Source organism: Diplotaxodon limnothrissa, linkage group LG18, assembly GCF_057381915.1.
Source record: "Diplotaxodon limnothrissa isolate DT_005_m linkage group LG18, D_limnothrissa_male_GT1.1, whole genome shotgun sequence".
Lineage (NCBI taxonomy): Eukaryota > Metazoa > Chordata > Actinopteri > Cichliformes > Cichlidae > Diplotaxodon > Diplotaxodon limnothrissa.
In genome coordinates this window covers 7568180-7589826 of record NC_140613.1, presented here as the reverse complement: position 1 = coordinate 7589826, position 21647 = coordinate 7568180, and the positions used below count along the sequence as shown (strand labels likewise).

The 21647-nt window shown below is 40.1% G+C and overlaps 1 protein-coding gene across 1 annotated transcript in view; it reads left to right on the top strand.

Moving 5' to 3' along the window:
* Positions 1-18639, top strand: part of LOC146613014 (rho GTPase-activating protein 12-like) — a 61544-nt gene extending 42905 nt beyond the window's left edge. Inside the window, exons 3-19 of the mRNA XM_085377297.1 lie at positions 3886-4152; positions 5853-6068; positions 6443-6523; positions 6808-6936; positions 7089-7151; positions 7577-7651; positions 8250-8311; positions 10783-10864; positions 12933-13034; positions 13893-13991; positions 14481-14583; positions 14934-15053; positions 15476-15574; positions 15767-15844; positions 16432-16566; positions 16945-17050; positions 17314-18639. Of these exons, the coding sequence (XP_085233423.1) occupies positions 3886-4152; positions 5853-6068; positions 6443-6523; positions 6808-6936; positions 7089-7151; positions 7577-7651; positions 8250-8311; positions 10783-10864; positions 12933-13034; positions 13893-13991; positions 14481-14583; positions 14934-15053; positions 15476-15574; positions 15767-15844; positions 16432-16566; positions 16945-17050; positions 17314-17488 (1992 nt within the window). The 3' untranslated portion in view covers positions 17489-18639. The remainder of the gene's footprint in view (positions 1-3885; positions 4153-5852; positions 6069-6442; positions 6524-6807; positions 6937-7088; positions 7152-7576; positions 7652-8249; positions 8312-10782; positions 10865-12932; positions 13035-13892; positions 13992-14480; positions 14584-14933; positions 15054-15475; positions 15575-15766; positions 15845-16431; positions 16567-16944; positions 17051-17313) is intronic.
* The last annotated feature ends 3008 nt before the right edge of the window (positions 18640-21647 follow it).

Here is a 21647-nt window from a genome sequence, read left to right as displayed (position 1 = left end):
CTCCCAACTCTTGAGCCATGATCGCCCTCTTTCTTCTCACAGTTTGGTTTCTTAATGATTTCTGTTCGTGCCGTCTCTGAAAATGACCACTGTCATATTTGGAAATATTTGTTTTGGGAAATATTTGATTTTCCTCCACAAGGAAGAACATAAAACATCGTTAAATGTTTCTGATAGTGTAGCATTTCCAAACTTTAGTGCTGCACACTAAAATGGGTTCTTTCTTCTTAATTTAATTTGCCTGCTTGATTTCCCATGATTCCTTATTTTTGTTTTACTTTAATTTATTTAATCCTAAATGTTCATGGTAATTTCAGACAGAATTAAAGAATTAAACATTAAAAATGTTTATCATTTGTTCTAAAATACTTCTCACAGCCCACCTGCAATAACTACAAAGGCCACACTTGTTTCCACTTTTACCAGCTTGTAAACTGTAGAGGGTTTCTGTGTTCCTGGCATTGACTCGCAAGTGGCTCAGATTTATTGTGGCAAAGCAAACTTAATCAGCTGTTCACCCACTGAGCTGCATCGGATGCATTATACAAGCTCTCCTCTTATTGTCTGTATTATAAGATGGCACTTTAAACACTAGGGTTACTCATAAATACCTTCATAAAAATGTCACAGCGAGTGCTTTATTTCGGATATTTCACTGCAGGAATCCCTGTGCAGAAAATGTGCGTAGGTGCTGACACCTGACTCCATTGCAACCTGTACTTAAAGCACAGTGTACTGACAAAGAGAGCAGCTTCCTCATACTGAGAGGTCAACCTCTTAATGTTCAGTGGCTTCAGAGCTCCGTATTGATTAGCTGGTCAGTCTGATAACACCAGATGTCCAGCACCAGCTGCTCAGGGATATACTGCTGCTTTAACAGAGTTAAGAGACTCCCTGTGCATTTTTAATGAGCCAACCTGGCAGTAAAGACTTTAGTTACATAATAGGGGTCTATTTGATAGAGCATATACAGCTTTGGTGATAAGCATGTTGTTCTTTTCTGTACTCCTGAGATGCTCAGATTGGTACAGGCATGAAGGGGATTTTTATTCTTGTGTTTTTACAGAATTGATACAAAAACAAACTCTTGTTTTCTGTTTCATTAGAACTTCTCATCTCTTTTAAAAATACAACCCTTTGGTCTGGCAGTAATACACAAAGTGTCTACTTGTCCTGCACAGATTTGATGGAGTATGTAGAGTGTTACACGCATATTGTCATTTACATAAGATAAGATAAGATAACCTTTATTAGTCCCACACGTGGGAAATTTGTTTTGTCACAGCAGGAAGTGGACAGTGCAAAAGTTATGAGGCAAAAATTAGAATACAATAAGAATAAATACAGTACACAACTGTACAGAATAGAATAAAATAAAATACTATATACAGTAGAATAAAATAAAATAAATATACAATAAGATAAAAATAGAATACAAATACTATATACAACTGAGTAAAAATACAACGATGACAGAAAGGATTATTGCACTTAGTATTATTGCATATGTATGGATGTGTGTGCTTGATCAGTTAAAGTCTTTATTATGGAGTCTGACAGCAGTGGGGAGGAAAGACCTGCGAAATCTCTCCGTCCCACACCGTGGGTGCCGCAGTCTTTACATGAAGGTAATAGCAGTAAAAGGATGTGGATGTATATCACATATAATCAGAAATGACAAAAATCACCATCATCTAAATATCCTCCTTCGTTCGATTGCAAAAGCTTATAACAACAAAGAAGACTCTGGCCTGCCAAAGTGCAGTGAAGCTAACGTTTGATCCAGCTTCAATTAAACAAATGAAACAAAGTAAATGCACTTAAGGCACTGAGACATGATAGTTGCTGTGTATCAAGGAAAATAGCCTTTTTTTACCTACATTACATGCATGGATCGCATGTGGCTTGTTGCTGTACTGCTAGTAGAAAAAAACAAAACAACACTGCTTTGTTGAATTCGCAGAGTTGTCTTTTTTTCCACTTAAGCTTAAATTTCCGAGCAGCCTTGAGGAAACTGTGTTTTTTGTGGCCAAAACTGAAGTGGGCGACCACCTCTGTGGCTTTTTAACGGTCGATTGACTACCAGGACTTCCCCTTTGACAGATCCATGCACTAAATCACATGTTTGTGCAGCATTATGCAGGAAGACCACAGAACAGTCACCAGTGTTGCACGCTGCATGCAGTAAAGCAGACTGACAGCTTCAATCAAATCACTCAAAATACTAAACAGGGACGATGGCAGTGATCCGTTTGATGAAACGTTTTTCGCGAGCCATTTCAGTCCATGAAGAGGATGACGTATTTACTATTTGTCAACCACTGGAGGTAATTTGTCGTGCATTTTAATTAATGGGTGGAAATTTGCTCAGCATTGCAGAAGCTTTCTACTGAATGCTGGCTGTAACTTTGAAATCTAGAGCTTTGCTTGATAACCCGCGTGGTCAGAAACTTTTAAAGAAAGTTTGGACTTCTGTGAAATGTTTTCACAAATAGAGGGATGAAACTGTTTTAATTATATAATAAGATACAGTATGTATATTGTGGTCCTGTGATACTGTATTGAACAGCTAGCACTTCTACGGAATATCAAGTTCTCCTTGGTACCTCCAGCTGTTTGCTTGGCTCCTGCATATTTCATCCCCATTGATTCCCATGCAATAAAAACATCACAGAGCCAACGTTGGGAGGCCTCAGGGCACTGGCATTATTCATGCCTCTCTCTGCCCTGTCGCTCTGCAGCCGCGCTCCTTCTTTGTAATGCCAACATGAAATAATCATGACAAGAAGCCCATTGACTGGATCACTGGTTCATCTGGGTTTTAAAGGATGCTCTGTCATTAGAGCAGAGCTGTACTACACAGCAATAGAAATGTTCTTCTTTGACTGAACAGGAGCTCTCTTGTTCACATGGCACTTGAATATCACCATATTTTACGTTCTTAGGAGGTTAGACTTGTAATCATGTTTGCCACTGGTTAAAGTGACGGTTACAGACTCACACTTAAAAACATTTGAGTCATGGTTGGTCAGGTTTTCCAGCTTGTTATACAGGAACATTTTTGTAAGTGTTTAAGTATCAAGACCAGATTGCTGCATGTTGAAATTAAAACAGGATCTGAAACGTAACTCATATTTTCCTTGTGAACTTGAATAGCTCAGTCCAGCCAGTATCATTTTTCACTGTCTGCAGAAAGTTCTTCTTCTGAATGATGTGTACGGGGGGACAATGCAAGTTAAAAAGGAATTCTTATCGTTAGCAGTTATCCTGTTAGTTTTTAAGTAAAAATGTCAATCAACACATTAGGGTTTGCCAGTAACCAGTAACAGTCCTTTTCTGTGTTCAGAGTTGTTCAGATGAGGTTGGACAAACTCTCATCCCAGTGTTTAGGATGCATCTTGAGCTAGTTTAACTTCCTCTTTTCTACCTGACATGGGTTATTGCCACTCCCGGTTGTATAACAGCAGCAACTTCCTTCCCTTGTCCTTCTCCAAGTTCATTCAATGATCTGCTCCTCCACGGCTCACAAAGCCTTGAAGTAGAGCTTGTAATTTCTCTCTGACTTTAGTCAGTTACTCAATGCTCCAGTGCAGCTGAGAGAGTAGAGTAAACCTCAAACCTACTGTGAAGATTAAATGATTGAGTTCATTTGAAACTCTGTAGGAATGGAGTGTGGGGGTGAGCTGTTTGATGTACGTGCCGTTCTAAAATGTTTCAAATGAAAATGTCTACCAGCTTGTGCGTGCAGCTGGTGATTTACAGCCTGAAAGCTGTGAATATTTTACATCATGCCCCTTCACTTACTGTCCAGGAACTTTTATGTAACAGACTTACATCCGGTCACAGATGAATCACAGTTCCCTCTTTCTTTTTTCCCTTCCTTAGACTGTGTCTTCTGGCCAGGGCCGCCCCGAGTCACCCGTCTACAGCAACCTCCAGGAACTGAAGATCACCCAGTCTACCCAGCCCCCTCTGCCCTCAGCCTCCCCGCTCCATGTGGTTGGAGACTGGGAGACCCATAAGGACCAGAATGGTAGGCACTTCTACTACAATCGCGCCACCCAGGAGAGGACCTGGAAGCCACCTCGAACCAGGGACAATAGCACCAGAAACTTGCAAGGAGAGAGCCACAGCACCGGAGAGAGCTCAGAGGTAAACGCAATTTACCGTAGTGGAGGTTAGTGAAGTATCGCGAGCATTGGCAACACTTTTGGGTTGCCTTTTCCTGAGCCATGTGCCCTAGTATCAAGATGCATTACTTTGAGTTTTAACAAGCAGTGACATAGCCTCGTGAATAAATATGAAAACATAACATTAGACTGATATATCATTTTAGATGCTTAATATGTGAAATGATGGATAACAATACATTTTAATAATGAGTTGTGTTGCTGTGAAATGTGCAGCAGTTTCATTGAATCCAGTCTGATTTGCAAATGCAATATATGACACTTTGGTAACCATAGATATTTTTGTAAACAGTAACAAATAGAAATATAAGCAGCTGCTTGGACTATGAGTAAGCCTGTAAGATGATCAAAATGTTTGGAGCAAGTTCAAATTGTTTAACACCCAGCAAGAGCACATAAAGTGACGTGAAACTGCCCATCACATCATTGGTACTGTAAAAATGCTTTAGATAGCTGTTACAAACATTACAGAAATCAAATACTTTTTTCATTTTAGGTATTTTTATCTTGAAAATCAGCAGAAACATAGTAGACAGCAGTCTACAAGTCAGGTAAAAATGCAGCTGTAAGAATCTGAGAAGTAGAGATCATAAAGGGTCTGGTCCTTTTCCTTTTTTTGCCATACATGTCAGCCTCTGATCAATCACTGCATAATTAATATGTACTGTCCCTTTTAAATAAGCATTAAAATAAAGCAGGTGCAGCCAGCCTTTATACAGCTCTTCTGACAAAGTTTATATTTTATTAAATCCTTTAATCTAAATTAAGTCCCAATTGTTATCGCATCAATTTTTATAACAACATGAACTCGGAAATGTTACTGTTAAACCTTCGAACAGGTGAGCCATTAATCACCTGATGTTGCAAAAATGTTGACAAAGTCAAACTGGTTCTCACAAGCACACAGTTACATAAACCCGCTTGTACACAGAAGTTGTTCATATATACTCACCCAGCGTCAAAGCATGAGTCAGAGACAAATATTAAACTGAAAACAAATATGCCGTGGCAGTACTTCATCACATATTGTGGCTGTCTTCTCACTCACATTGCTATACGCGTAGACAGACGGAGGCAACTGCAGAATTGCTCTTTCAGCCCCGCCAGATTGTTTTGGGAGATTTGGATTATCAGACAGAATATATCTCGGAGATAATGAAAGTTCTTGTTTTCTTTCTGACGCAACAACAGAATGATTTGTCCTCGAAAAGCTATGAGTAAAAGTCCACAATGCTGTATTTCAGTTCAAATGAGATGACTACAGCTGATCAACAGTGAATGACTATTTTTATAATCAGCTCACACACATACACACACGCGCTAGTGACTTACCACATACCCCTGAGTCATCTCTAATACTGACTCAGCCTCTGTTTCATTAAATGACTGCACCACACTGCCACCTTCAGGCCCAAAGCAGGCACTGTCCCCTCATCTGTTCTGTGCCACAGTGCGGGAGCTGCCTTCATCACTGGCCAAAATCAAGCAAGAACATTTTTAGCACTCTGTTGACGTTTCTGGGTCTCTATACTGAATCAAACTGGTGTTGGGTGTTTTACTGATGATTTATTGTTTCTGGGTGCATGACTGTCTTTTTTTCTCTCCAACGCTGTGGTGAAATTTGCCCTCTCCTGTCTCTTTCTCTTTTTAAACAAATGGCAGACCACCCCTCTCTCGCTCTCGCCGTCTTTCCTCCCCTTTCTCTCGCTTTCTATTGGTCGACTGCAGCCTCTGTCATCGGAGGACACCTGCTTCAGTACCTACTCTACCTACTCTAGCCAGTCAGACAGCCAATATGGCTCACCGCCACGTGGTTGGTCGGAGGAGATGGACGAGTACGGTCACACGCTGTACGTCAGTGACTATACTAACGAGAAGGTACCGGCTGCTCCGCTCCAATCTGTCTTTACTGCTGGGGGTTTCTGGGACTGCACGTGGGAGCAGGTTTTGATTTGATTTGCTGGAAAGTTCTGCTTGGGGGGCACAGCACAAATGTTTCCTGTTAACAAGGAAACTATGATGATACCAAACTATACACACTTTTACCTATTATTTTCTTATTGTCATAATTTGTTTTAATGGCTTTTATGTGTAACTAAAAGGAAACCCAATTAGGTCAAATCTACTCAGAAAATAAATTAATAAAATCTTAATCAAGACAATATAAAAGAAGGCTGAAAATTAATATATAAATAAAATACATTTTTAGGATTCAAACCACTGAATGATTTTTCTCCGGTGTGTCTGCTCAGTGGTTAAAGCACGTTGATGACCAGGGAAGACCTTATTACTACAGTGCAGACGGCTCCAGGTCAGAATGGGAGCTGCCGAAGGTGAGACGCTAAAACAGTCGAGCGATGAGAATTAATGGCGTACTGACCTGTCGTACAGGTGAGCACAGTGTACGTGCTGCACAACCGCACAGGATGGACCACATGTGATGGGGCGGTAAAGCTTCATACTTCAATGCGACAAGCGATAACTAGAGAATACTTGCGACATCTCTACTGCACCTAATAATTTAATATATTATTGCAAGGGCTTTTTTTTTTTGTTAATGAAAAAATGGTTTTATGGGTATACTGAAGTCATGCAATTCTTTGTTTCTTCAATGAAGTACAACCACTCCCCTCCCCAACCCTCTGGGGATGCTCCAAAGACCCGCAGTCTAGACAGAAGAAATGTGGAGCCCATCGTCCTGACCAAGTGGAGACATAGCGCCCACGTCCAGGACCCAGCTGACAAGGTCTGACACCCCTATACAACAAATTGTCAAATTGTACTATTAGCCTCATGCACCTTACTTATCCTTAAGGTTTCCTGCTGCACCTGGATTTAAAAATAGACCGAGATATTTGTTGAGTTAAGATTTTCAGTTGTAGACTGATTGCTTTGCAGCGGCTGTTAAAAACCAGGCGTTTCCGAACAGGCTCTGCACGCCCACATCCATACAAACACCAAGTCAGTGTCTGTTCCTTCAGCCTGCATGACCGTAATCGCACAACCGGAGTGATTATTAAACCTCCTTTCTAACTCTCAGTTGATTTTATTTTTAATTTAAATAATTTGCATTAATCACAAACTGGACTTTTGCAGCAATGTTGGATGATTGTCTTTAAAATGTACTGATTAGCCTGAACATGAAGTAGTTATAGCTGCATGAAACCTCATAGAAACTGTAGTTGCATCCACATCTTAATTAATAATCCTTTTGTGTCTCCTGGAAAACACACAGGTACTAGACACACATTATAATCTCACTGCTAATTACCATCACCCTCTTTCAGTTGTCCGTGTCTCCTTAACCTTGCATCATATTCTCATTAACCTTCTTTTGTTAGCCCATTTGACATTGTTTCTTTTTTTCATCCCTGTCTCCTGACTAGGACGCTCCTTTGGGTCTCAAGCCCCCCTCTCCTGACTCTGACTCCTGCCCTTCGTCTCCCAAGCCCCCCGCCTCTGTTAGTACTCACCACTAACCTCACCTTCTTCACCTCCTGCAGGGATTTAACGTGGTCTCAGATTGTTGGATGGTGACACATGTTGTATGGCAGGTTTCCTGCACAGGTCTTTGTCCCAGTTAAATAAAAGAAGCTCAACATCCTGAAGGAAAACTAAAGTCCAATTGAACAAATAACCTGTGTAGGAAATCCTGTTAATAAGCAGCACTGTGGATTATAAAAGCATTTCTTGGCCTTGGTTAAGCACACAGAAGTTTTTATATTGTCAGAAATTGTTTCCCTGAGTTGGTTAATTCACCAAAAATCACCGTGTTTGTCTGAATGTTGCACAAGTAGTTTTAACGTTAGTTTATTCTAATACATTTTCATTCATTCAATTCTGCCTTTCAGAAAAGTGGTATAGTAGATTTTTGGATTTTTTGCCTACAAGCTAAAGGCTGTTATTATTCTGGTGGTGGGATGTTTGGTGGTGGCGGTGGTGTTTTTATACAGCAGTAGCAACCAAGATTAAACAGCATCTCTCTCTGTCTCTTTTTGTGGGAATTATCAAAATTAATCAATGTTAAAACTGTGTATTAATTTTTTTCCCCCTCTGCAGCCATCTGAAAAATGTGGAATTCTGAATGTGACAAAGATCACTGAAAATGGCAAGAAAGTGCGGTAAGTAGTAGTAAGTAGCATGATGATTAATATTATGGTTAAAGGGATTGATGAGTTTGCCAGTCAATTTCTCCATTACCCATAAAAGAATTTCAATATATGAGATTAAAAATAAACTGAAGCTGCCTCGCCATAGTTTCAGGTCATGTCTCCACATATAACCAACATTTGTGACACAAATGGTTCTTGTATAGTGCTTTTCTACTCAAAGCGCTTTACACAACTTGTGCATTCACACCAGCACATTTTTCTAGGTGCTTTCTAAGTAACATTCATACACATTCACACTCCGATGGATTGCAACATGGGGTTAGTATCTTGCCCAAGGATATTTAGCATGCAGGCAAGGAGCAGCCTGGGATCAAACCACCGACCTTCTGGTTAGTGGCTGATCTGACCCACCTGAGCTACAGCCACCCCTGTAGCTCAGGTGGGCTTACAGGTTCGTACCTGGACTTTTCAGTCCTTTAGTGTGTGTGAAAAAGCCGATGCCTATTTATGACTATTGGATTTATTTATTTGCTTTTTAAATGGAGCTTCAGCCGACAATGTATTTGCAGAGGTACTCGTTTAACTCGTCTTCTTTATTTTTGTTGGTGAACGACTTTGCTGTGTGTGATAATGGTGCAATGAAGACTGTAGGAGAGACAAGTGAAATATTTTACACAGTGAAAAAAACTGAATTATTTAGTAGAACTAAACTACAGAATCAGCTAATGTTGTGACTTAACACCATTTTAGCTCTTCAGCTGATATCTCTGCCACTACATCAAATAATCGTGGTCAGCCAAATCAGTCAACATTGTACATTGTCAGTGTGTAAATGTTTCATAACACCCGGCGCTCCTGTTTGTCGCTTACACGTTGTGCATTATGGAGGTTGGATATCACTACTCTTATTAGGTGAAGGTTAACCTTCTCTGCCGCCATGGCAGCAGTGCCGCAGGGGGATGATAGGACAATCGAACTATAGAGAAAATCCAACCCCAGTGAGTAATACTGTCTCAGTATTATTATCAGCACAGCAGAGGGTCTCTCTTATTAGGCTAGTCCCCTCATGATTTAAAAAATAATAATAAAAGCTTTTTTGCACATTTCCCTGTAAGTTGCACCAGGAATCATTGTGTTGTTAAAAAATAGGCCACAATTTGTCCAAATTAATCTGCTTTCTCAAAGAGGGTCCACACTGGAAACAATTAACTTATGTAGTACTTTGTGGCTGATGGTTGGTCAGACTCCAGTTGCCTAGGTAACCCTTGAAAGTATTTACCAACCCTGTAATGTCAGTCAGCGGTATCCTTTGCTCTCACTTTTTGTGAGAGGAAGTTGAATAAAGGACCTACCTGCTCAGCAGAGGTATTTTGCCCATCATTATTGAATGTTTGACGTTCTGTAGTCTCTGGACACCATGCTGCTGCTAGGACATCTCTTTACTGTCAAATATTTCACAGCCTGTCTGTGTAGGTTCTGAGTCATCCAGGGCATGGTAGTCTATCTTAGAAGCTTTTTTGAACTTCTTCCCATATGAGTATGAGTATCACAGCCTGCTATGCGACGCTGATGTAATGTGTTTAGCCCATGCAGATGTTTTGTTTTTTTCTTTTATTTACCACATTAGGGTTTCTTTGTAATGATAAACTTAAAGATTGATGCATGCTGTCATTACTTTTTTCTTTATAAATTCCAAACAATGCAGCATGACACACGATACTGTTTTTCCAATATTTTGGAAATTATTTTGTTACACCAGTTGAAATACAGGCTATAGACGCCATTAGAAAAAAAATAAATTAAATGGACGTAGCTTCTTTCTATGAAAAGTGAAGCAAATGTAGAAGAACCTGAACTTGCATTCTTTTTATTAGCCACAAGGAGGATAGCTAATAAAAGGCTGCAAAAAGACTTAAGATCCTATCGAAGTATACGAGAAATCGGCTCATACATTTCACCTCAGTAAACATTTTCCAGATGAGTTAATGTCCTCAGTCACTCCTCTCAGGTCATACTGAAGTCTGTTTGGTACATGCTGGTCATTCTAAGGGTCAGAAAGGATGTATCCAGGTTATACTATTTGGTTTCTGATGGGCAAGTCACTGGCCAGAGCTTCACAGTTAGACCCACCCCTTGTTCATCACATTCGCTTCAAAAGCAAGACGGCGATGCTGATGGCAACGATGCTTATCTTAAGACTTTAAAACTAGACTTCATAAACTTGTGGGTGATGTTAAAGTGACTATGTCCGTCTTTTACCCTGTCGGATGAGTGGAGGACAAAAAGATTGAAAAACAAAAAAGGAGGCAGTTAAGTACTCTCAGTAAATTAACAATAGAAACGATCCCGTGAATGTTTCTCCAATTCTTTTCTGTCTTGCATGTACATGATGTAGTTGTCTCTAATCTCAGCACTTGTTTTAAGTACATGAAGTATGTTTTTTTTGTTACTATTATTATTATTATTTACATCCATTACAGGAAGAACTGGACTTCTTCCTGGACCGTCCTCCAAGGTTCAACGCTCCTGTTTGCCAAAGGACAGGGAGGTGGAACTAGCTGGGTGAGTGATAGAAACTTGCTGCCATTAAAAGCTGTCGTTTCGTATCAAAACAGAGCCACACACTGTTTTGTGAACATTAAAGGCCATTGAAAAGAGTTACTAATGTGGCTCTGCTGCTCTGTTGTATTGAAAGACCTCCTTCAGGGACTTTTTCATCTGAGTTCACTTTCTTACGCTTCTGACACAGCCTGTATCGAACACCGACTTTCATGATTAGATGTATGCCCAGCAGTATCCTTTTCATTATGTACAGTTCAATTTTGATTGCAGCTTTGTTAACACAGTCCATAACTTCATACATTAGGGAATATTTTGGAGGTAACCTCTCCTTTTGGTGAAGTCTCACTAACTCAGTGAGGCCTGAAAAAGGTCAGTCTCAGTGGAAAGGTCGTTCTGCTTATTTATAGTGCAGGTCAGTTCCTTTGATCTGAAGGGCAGATGTAGGAGTGTTAAGAAACACTGTGTGCATTTAAGCTTTTGAATTGGATGACTATCTGGTTTCTGTTATCTCAGTCTCAAGGGCAGCCTGGCTGCTAACTGTTCCTTTACCTGTTGGATATAGTTAGCTGGTGGTTAAGAAACTCGGTGACAGGTTAAACTTCTGAATTAATTAAGCATGCCTCTGTATTCTGTACTTATTCCCCTGCATCTGGGGTTATTATATAAACCCCATCTCTTCAAAATTTGCACAACATTTTTCAGGCTGTTTGTTAGGTCACTGAGGGGGAGTTGAATATTCTCTCTTCTGTATGTGTCCTTTTCTTTCCATGCCTCCATCTCTTTACCTTTGGCCTCATCCTCCCATCATCCTTTTCTTTCATTCCTCCCTCCATCCCTCTGTTCAGCCATACTATCAGAGCGGCTACTTCCCTGAATTGCTCCTGTCACTGTTGAGTAACTGGAGGCCGTCAGCTAAGAAACAACCTGATGTCTCCTTTGGCTGCTCAAGGCTCAACCGAGCCTCCTCTGTATGTTCTTCCTCCTTCCTTATGCGTGCTTCCAACTCTTCCTACTTCTCTGCATGCCATCTTCCTGCTGTCTGTCATGCTCTGACTAATATTCACTGGCATGACTCAAAAAAAGGGACAATATTGCTGTCATTACTTGCTAATCTCTGGGTTGACAAACAGGATGTAGATTTAATTTAATCATAGAGTTGTTTGGTTAGAAATGGAAAACTGGGATGGAGATCTGCAGGGCATCACAATTATTGATTTCTCACACAAGCAGGATTACCTTGAGTTTTAGATGTACTTGTGCAAACCAATCTTTTCTGGACTGCCTTTGGTTTATGAGCTCCTGATGTGAAACGAGTGCTACAGGTGGATTTTGTCTTTTTTTTGTTTTTGTTTAGCACACAGGAAGACTACAGATCAATCACTGGAGTTACGTTTTATATGCATGTGAATTTGGATCAAATGCATGTTTTTTTTTTTGTTTGTTTGTTTTTCTTATTGTTTAGATTTTTTTTTTATTTTTTTTTTAAACTCTACTATCAAAAAGTCATCAGTCTCATCAGCCAATTGGCTGAAGGGTGAAGACACCTGGTGTGCCAAGAAAAGGAAATACTGAAGCAAAGTGTGTGCAATTACATTGAGTCCCTAGTACTGATTTAGGTGGTGATGGGCACTTTACTCTATCGTAAAGGCAGTTGGACATTTTAAATGTTATTTCTTGTCTTCCTTTGAAGGGAAGTGCATATTTAAGCCTTTGTTTTCAGCAGTAAATTAGGCAGCAGAGCACTGAGTAGGCAACTAGGACGACCACATCTAATACACTTGCAAGGAAAAAGCTGAAAATACAAGTAGTACAACTCTCCATTCATATTCACCATTAAGTGTTTGGCCTCGACTGAAACTATTCTTCTGTTTTCTTCCTCACACTTTAAAAGCTAAGAAAATTTTACAGTTGGGCAGAAACTTGACTGACGTGCGCACCGTTATCATTTGACTTTTTATTTTCTTTGATGTGAGCTGTTGCATGGTTCAACAATCAAAGAAAAACGAGACCCCTGTATATAAGCAGGCCCTCTGTTTGTTAATATGATTGTTTTTCTGTCTCTGTCCAGTTTGGAGGCGGTCAGTCGAAACCAGAGTTCACAGTGGATCTGAAGGGCGGCTCAGTGGACTGGGCTTCCAAAGACAAGTCCAGCAAGAAGCACGTTATAGAGGTGAGGGAGATCTTAAATAACATCCAGTCTTTTGCTTTTATCGCTTTTTATGAGGCGTCACTGTTTTTACATATCATTTTTTATTCAGAATCAAAATAAAATCTATTAACTGTAGACCAAAATCTCTTGTTCGCCTCTGTCATATTATACATCTGTGCAAACATTTTAAAGAACTTCAACTATTGAAAAAGCTACAGCGTTGAAATCGAAATTGTAATTTCTTTTAAACATGAGAAAGTTAGTAGCGTTATTTACAGATGAAATAAACACATTTTTTACTTTATGAACAAACGTTGAAAACATGAGAAAGGAACAAAAAGCCATCACAAACAAAAAAATCCAGCACTTACTCCTGAGCTTTTATTTCTGTTTATTGTATCAAAAAGCGATTGTGCATGTTGTTTAACATTAGTGCTTGGGTGTGCCATGTAAATGTGCAAGATTTGGCTATAATTTGTTTTATGATTTTCCTCTGCTGTCCCCAGTGAGTTGCTAAAGCATCTAAATACATAAATGACAAAACAAACACAGCCAGTTACTGAAACAGTAACATGTATGTTACTGCAGATTATGACGGCTTGCTTGATTGAAGTAAATGTTTCATATTCAGGTGGAGAAAGCATTGAGTGATGTTAATATTTCTCAGTTATGAAGTATAACAGGTTTTTCCTGGTTTAAGCTTCTCTGGTGGGTCTCACAATTTCTTATATGCAGGACATCCAGCAGTTATTGTAAAATGTTTAGAGAATAAACTATCGCTCTGGTGGATTCGGATGTTTTGTGATTTTAATCAGTAGTCAGTGCTGCACTCACAAACTCAAAATGTTTATGAGAAAAACGATTTGTGCCTCTCTGCAGCTGAAGACTCGTCAGGGAACAGACCTGCTGATCCAGTCAGAAAACGACAGCGTCGTCAACGATTGGTTCAAGGCGCTGCAGGACACCATCAGCAACCATGTGAGCAGCAACACCTTCACTCTGTCAATATAGTTTCCATCTGTTTCAAACAGAATAAAGTCCATTTTAAATCATCTGCAGTGAGAAGATTTGTGGTTCAGCATGAAGGAATACGTCCGGGTTTGACATTGTGCGGGTGACTGATAAGAGAAACAAAGAGGACTGCTGTGTCGCAGTTACCTTTTTGCTCTGAGCACCAACTAAACAGCAGCTGCTCATTTTTACCCACTGAGGGAAAACGTTAACCAACAATAGGCTTTATGGTCTGAATGAAACGCAATTTCACATTTATGGAAAACCTACAACCAGCAACTGTAAGGGAAATAAACACTTCAAAGCTACATAAAAGCAGAGTAGCATGAAAATTAAACCGAGAAGATAGAGAGTTTATTGTTTTCTTTCCAGAGGCCAAAGAGCACCTTTTGAGACTTTTACAAGCGGTTGTATCTTATTTCCTTGTGCATGTATTTTTTTTTCTGTGTGTATTAGGCCAGTGAGTCTGATGACCCCATAGAGGCGGACATGCCCGAGTCGCCTGGTGCGGAGAAACATGACAAAGAGAAAGACCGCAGAGACTCCAAGAAAGCCAAAGGTGTGCATGCTGTTAAATGGTGGGATTCATTCATTCAGGGTGTGATTCGAGAAATAAAACGTGACTAAAAATGACTGAAAGTAGCCACAAATCATCACATGCCAAATATTTACAGTAGCAGTAAATGACTAACGTGCATGACTCCTCTAACAAAGAGCAGAAGGGATACATGAGTGAAAGCACAAAGTACAACAACAAGCCTATTTGGTCAAAGGCCTCAGCAACCTCATCTGCCCTCCTTACCCTATAAAACAATAGCTTATCAGTTTCACTCCTCCAAAACATCATGGCGATCAGCGTGCTGAGACGAATGGTGGATAACACCGTCCTGTCTCGTGTCTCCTCCACAGCCATGAAGCCCTCAACCAGCATGGACTCCGCCGAGCACAAGAAGACCAGGCACAAGCTGAAGAAGCTCCTGACCGGCCGTCCCACCCTTCAGACCGTCAAGGACAAGGGATACATTAAAGGTGCCAAAGAAACAACAGCAACACTCGAAATGTTTTCGGTTTCATTTCTTCTGTGGAAAGTTGAAAAGATGTTACAAGCAGCAAAGGTTTGGAAATGTGATGACAGCAGTAAAGAAGCACACATCAGTGCTTTTTTTTTAACCACCGCTTGCCGTTTAAGGTTAGAGCCGTACATTTGGATGCATCACGTGAGCTTTGGTGTGTTTCTTGTTATTTATTTTACTTTTAAGACTTTTGGCTTAAGACATCAGAGTCCAGTTTTCACACATAAATCAGGAATTTATGATTCGTTTTCGCCTTCTGTACCTTAAACTCTAATAAAAACTAAAAGCACTGAAGTACCAGAGGTCTAATGTTGAGATCTGAAAGCAAACTAGTGTGTTTGGTCTGTTTTATGACCGTTCTTTATTTTCTGTCTCCAGATCAGGTGTTTGGCTGTGCTCTTTCCAGTTTGTGTCAAAGGGAGAACACCACGGTGCCGAACTTTGTCAAAATGTGCATTGACAATGTGGAGAATAACGGTGAGTAACTTTGCTGTTAAGAGAAAATCATTCTACTCTCTGTTTTCTTCCCTGTCATAAAAGAAAGGTGAGGTTTACTGCCTACTGAAATAAGGTGCGACTGTGGTCTCCTTTTAGCTGATTGTGCTTTTCTGCTACTCAGACTTTAAGGTTAATTTACAGATACTGATAACCTGGTGTTGATCCCTGCAGGTCTGTCGGTAGACGGGCTGTACAGAGTTAGCGGGAACCTGGCAGTCATACAGAAACTCCGCTTTGCTGTCAATCACGGTAAGTGCCCTTTGAAACTGCCTCTGCCTTTAATTGCAGAGATACCACTGAAGTGAATAATGGAGTAAAAATGAAAAGTAAAGACGAAAAATATTCAAAACGTACTTTTTTGTAATAATAATCAGTTAAAGAGCTTTTAACACGATTTTAAAAACACAATTTGATGTGTGATACATCACCTATTTATGGCACAACACTTTACAAAGCATTAAATATTCTCACTTTTTAATGTAAATATTTCTTTAAAGTCATGTTAAATATTGTCAAAGTTCTACATTAGGAGTACAGGTAATCTGGTAATCCCTATGAGCCAAACGGAGCTCATTTTCACATTTTTTTTCAACCCTATGATTTTTATGGTGTTGATGTTCTAAGCACACAGCTCTCTAGAAGCTCCATTGACCTTTTGCTCAAACCAACCAGACAAAAGCTAAACAGAAAGGAAGAGAAAGCTAAAACGGCTTCATTCAGGTCATAGATGAGCATAATATTTTACATACAGTGTTATACAAGATATTTTGACTTGAATTCCTTTCTTTTATTCTCAATAAGATACTTAAGTGGTGTTCACATGTGTTTGTCACCAGATGAGAAGGTGAATCTGTCAGACGGGAAGTGGGAGGACATCCACGTGACCACAGGAGCCCTGAAGATGTTCTTCAGAGAGCTGCCGGAGCCCCTCTTCACCTACAGTCTCTTCCACGACTTTGTCAGCGCCATCAGTATGTGTCTCTGTATCTGTAAATAAATGCAGTGTCACTGTAGTATCCCTTAAGTGGAATCCTGTTAACTTTTTAAACAGCTGGTTCACAGCACCCAAACAGCAAAGACCCAAACTCAGTCAAGGACTACAGCTCCTGGGTTTTTATCCAGGGACTCATCTGTATTTACTGTAAGGGTCTGTAAAGACAGGCAGGGTCAGCTGCAGTCACCAAACCTCTCTCTGAAAACGCTTTAAAAATGAGTGTCAGTGAACCGAAGTGCACTTTTTCTCATCATTGTCTCACTGAAAGTAAAGATATGTTGGATTTTGTACTGGTGAGCTGGTGTAACTTTGTGATGGATCCAGACTTTGATGGATTTTGTCTTTTGTTCTGCAGAAATATCTGACCACAAACATCGAGTTCAGTCGATCAAAGAGCTGGTCAGACAGCTGCCCAAACCCAACCACGACACCATGCAGGCTCTCTTCAAACACCTCAGGAAGTAAGAGCAGCACACCATGTTATTGATTTTTCCCCTCCTAGGAAAACAAAAGTTAAATATTAAAAAAAATCATATTCAATCATAAGAGGGCTTCATTCTCAACATGAGCAAACTCAAAGGTGTTAAATAATGGAAGAAAATAAAAAAGATTGATCTACTTGATGACTGCTCAGTTAATTAACAAATGAGTACTGAGCACTCTTTGGCTTCCATATTACCTTGCACGGTAAATAACTGACAATGGGTTTATCTATTTTTTCCAGAGTGATTGACTACGGCGAGGAGAACCGTATGACGACCCAGAGCGTCGCCATCGTATTCGGCCCCACGCTGCTGCGGCCTGAAACGGAGACGCTGAACATGGCGGTCCACATGGTGTATCAGAACCAGATTGTAGAGCTTATACTGCTAGAGTATGAGAGCATTTTTGGAAGGTAGATGCCACAGGATGAGCTTCTCTCTCTTTTTTTTTCTTCTTTTCCTCTCCCAGTGCAGAGCTCTTCCCAACCTAGTGTGGCAGGCCTCGGGTCAACCCGGCCCAGCCTCGCCCTGCCCCGGTCTGGGCCAGCTTATCCTGAACTCTTACCAACCTGGCTTCTCTGGTTGCTGACTTCTCCGATCTTCAAAATCTTAGACCAACAAAGCCAACCGAAAATATACAATGAAAACATCCATAACTATCGACCAAAAAGTTTGGACTCTTTGCACTTTTCAGTCTCGTTTTCTCCCGCAGCTGTATTTGTGCCACTTTACTGCAAAGGTGGCGTCCTTCTGTCCTATCACTGGATTCCTAAAACTATTATTACTTACTAGGCCAAGCAAGCCTGAACTACTGCACAGACTGACTGAGGCCAAAGCAGCAGCAGCAGGTCCAGTAGGCTGTATTTACAGATGAGGCAGCAGTATTGGGGGTTTATGATGCTGGATGCAGCTTGTATGTACTGTACTGTAAATCTCATTACTTGTATAGTCACTCCTGTATGAACCACACTGAGGAACCAACAGAAGGAAACCAAACTGTGGACTCTTTACCCTCGGACAGAAAAGGTGAAACATGCTGACGCTGTAACAAGAAGAGGAGGGAAGAATATTTTTTGTTGTTTTTTTTATTTTGTTTGTTTAGTTTTTCTTTTTTTACATTTAGTTTAAGTGGATCATTCCCCCTCTCTTTGAATCTGCTTCTCTGTATTTTCTTGCTGAGAAACAGGACCAAGGTCCTCTGAACACATAAAGGTTATCGCCTCCGGTATTGCATCTGCACGCCACCTTCTTAGTTTTTAGAATAAATCATCTAACAGTGGGCAGAACATCATCTTGGGGGGGACAAAACAAATTAACGATATTGTACAGTGTTTGTGCGTGTGCATGTGAATGGGGAGGGTGGATGGATTCATGAATGAATGAATTAAATAGCAATATATTGTAAAAATAGTAAATATAAGTACGCCTGGAGTATTAAAAATATATATGATGCAAGGGAGAAATCACTATTGTGTGATCATTGTGTAACCAACAGACCTGAGAAATAAAATTATGAACTGGGATGTGGAGGTTTACCTTTGAGTCAGTACTGTTGGCGTCTAACTGAATTAAAGACCTCAAATAAGAGATACTCTAAATCTTCGTTCTTTGTTGATTTTGCACTTGTTCATGCATTTTAGTCACCGCATCACAACACAGAGGGCTGGGTAGGACCATTTTTTTAAAACTCAGCAGCAGATGGACATGGCAATTGTGACATCATCAGCTGGTTATTAAATACTCTAGCTGAGGATTTTCAGTATTGCTATTTTGCTGTTTGGATCTGTGAGTGAGAAACTGAAAACGGTGCATGCTCATAATCATCTACCTGTCGATTACAACCCCGATCCAGAAAGGCTGGAATGCTCTTTAAAATGGGAATAACAACAGGTCACATGTTTATAACTGTGTAGCATCCTAGCTTCTTTTAGTGATCGGCAAACATCTGGGAACTGTGGAGACCAGCTGACCTTTGGGAGAGGAATGGTGTCCTATTCTTGTCTGACAGTCCTCGGTCGCTGCGTCAAATATTTGGTTTCATGATGGTTTCAGATTTTGTTCAGCTGATGAAAGGTCTGGACTGCAGATACCCAGACTCCTCTATGTGAAGTCATGCTGTTGTAATAAAGGTGCAGTATGTGGTTTATCATTAACTTCATGAAGTATAAAAGCCTCTCCCTGAAAAAGACACCTAGATGAGAGCATATGTTTCTGTAAAATGTACAGCAGTGTTTGTGTCTCGCAAGATGTGTAAGCTGCCAATTCCATAGACACTAATATATGCACCCCATCCTCTCTTGGACCAAGAGCTGAGAACCCTCGTCCCTCATCTTCACTCAAGAAGGTGCAGCATCCATGAATTGTAAGAATTTGACATTTTGGCTTGTTTGGGGGTTTTGTTTTGTTTTTCTGACCACAGAACAGTTTTCTACTTTGTCACACATCCATTTCAAATGAGGAACAGTCCACGGAAGATAGCGGTGGGATCATATTCACATATGGCTTCTTTTTCTTCACGGTAAAGCTCGAAACTTCTTTTTTGGTGGCACAATGAACTGTCTTTACCCCTGTCCTCCCACTTCCCTCATAGTTTCTGGAGGATTTCCTGAAACGCACCGATTTCCATGACACACTCATGCTTGTTTTTATGTACTGGGGCTCGAGGGCCCAAAGATCCATTTTGCATCTCCTTGCTCACAGAGATTTCCCCAGATTCTCTGAATCTTTGGATGATATGTCGTATAGATGATGAGATGTTCAAACTCGCCACTTTTTTTTGTTGAGCATTATTCTGAAGCTTTTCCATAATTTGTAGATCCATTTTCGGTGGAATGATGGGTGTCTGCCCATCTGTACTTTTGAGAAACTTTCTTGCTCTTTTTAAGCCCAATCATGTTAGGGACTTGTTGCCAATTAACCTTGTGAATATTCTTCCAGCTGTTTCCTTTTTGGTTCTGATTACCTTTGTTAACACCATTCCAACTTTTTTGAGACGTTGCTGCAATCGAATTTAAAATGCGTTAACATTTTCTTTAGTCTTAAAATTGGAAATGTTCAAAGTTTAAACATTACAAGTCATTGCATTCAGCTCTTATTTACATTTCACACAAGATCCTTTTTTCTTTTTGGAATTGGGGTTGTACCAGTTAAGCCTGTCATGAGGCACAAATACCCGGCTTTATTGTCCTTTTTTACTCTAATGTAGACTAGAATTTGCAAAATAAATCACATGTTGCATTAAATAAGACTTAGAAATTTGAATAAAAGCCATACACTCATCAGGAAATTGTTTCCTGAGCACTCAGACCAATGAAGTCAAAGGGTTGTTTTCCCAGTAGGCTTCTATCCGATCAGCCTTTTGGCTCTGCCCCCTGCAGGCCATTAGAAAAACTGCAGGGTTAAGACACTTCCACATCAGAGTCAGTTCTCAGACCCAGAAAGTTGATCATCTTTTATGAACAGTCTGTATTTATTCTTTATATTTGATTCAATCTAATTTTCTGTGAAATTAGTTTTGTTCTCAGAAGGTCATATATTTTATTTATCATAGATTTTAATTCATCCACAGTGTCAAGAATGTGACATTTAAACTCACATTTTCTGCGTATAAAAACGTCAGAATAGGTATGGGCTCAAATTGTGGTCATAAATATTTTGTACTTCCAAATCAGTTTTGTATGTGTAAAAAGAATTTGTGTGTGCATGAAAAAGATTTGTATGTGTAATGTGTATGTGATTGGATTGTTAAATTTGTGATTGACATGACATTGGCCAATCAGATGAAAGGAAGAAAAATAGGGTCAAAATCCGTACTTGTAACTTGAAACTTGAGTGCAGAGTTTCACACATATTTTTTGGCTAAGTCCACACACAAATCTTTTTTACGCACAGACAAATTCTTTTTACACATACAAAACTGATTTACAAATACAAAACTGATTTACAAGTACAAAATATTTATGACCACAATTTGAGCCCATAAATAGGCCAGGGCAGGGCTGTTTACAGGAGAGATTTTGACTTTCTGTTGCAGCAAAACAATAGGTAACTAATGAGTTCAACAATGGCTGCTTTTTGATCATGGAGCCAGCAGGCAGTGTGCACAGTGGGGTTATAGAAGCGGAGCACTGTACTGCAACAAAGCCTTAAGGTGATGAATCCCCCCCGTGAATTTCCTGCTAATGAGACACACCTGGTGGAGAGTAGTGAAGAGCCACAGACCTGCTTTATTTTCCTTTTTATTTCAAATAGTTTAGGTTGTCTTTTTTTTTTTTGCACTTCTGCAGGCTTCAGGATTTCATGCTGATTAGTTTTATAATTCAAAACCTCTGAATGACAGCAACCCTGAGGGGAAGTTATCCAGAGGTGTAGTCACACCTCCCATCGCAGGACTCACGGAAGCAGACACGTGTGAAATAACGTGGAGATCAGACAGATCCATGCAGCTCAGAAACTGTGACTCTGCCGATATGATGTGCAGGCTTGTACAGACATCCAGCTCACGACCTGCGAGAGCATTTCATGTCAGAAACTCCAGTGCTCAGACAGAACGCTTGATAAGACGTTTTCCACAGAA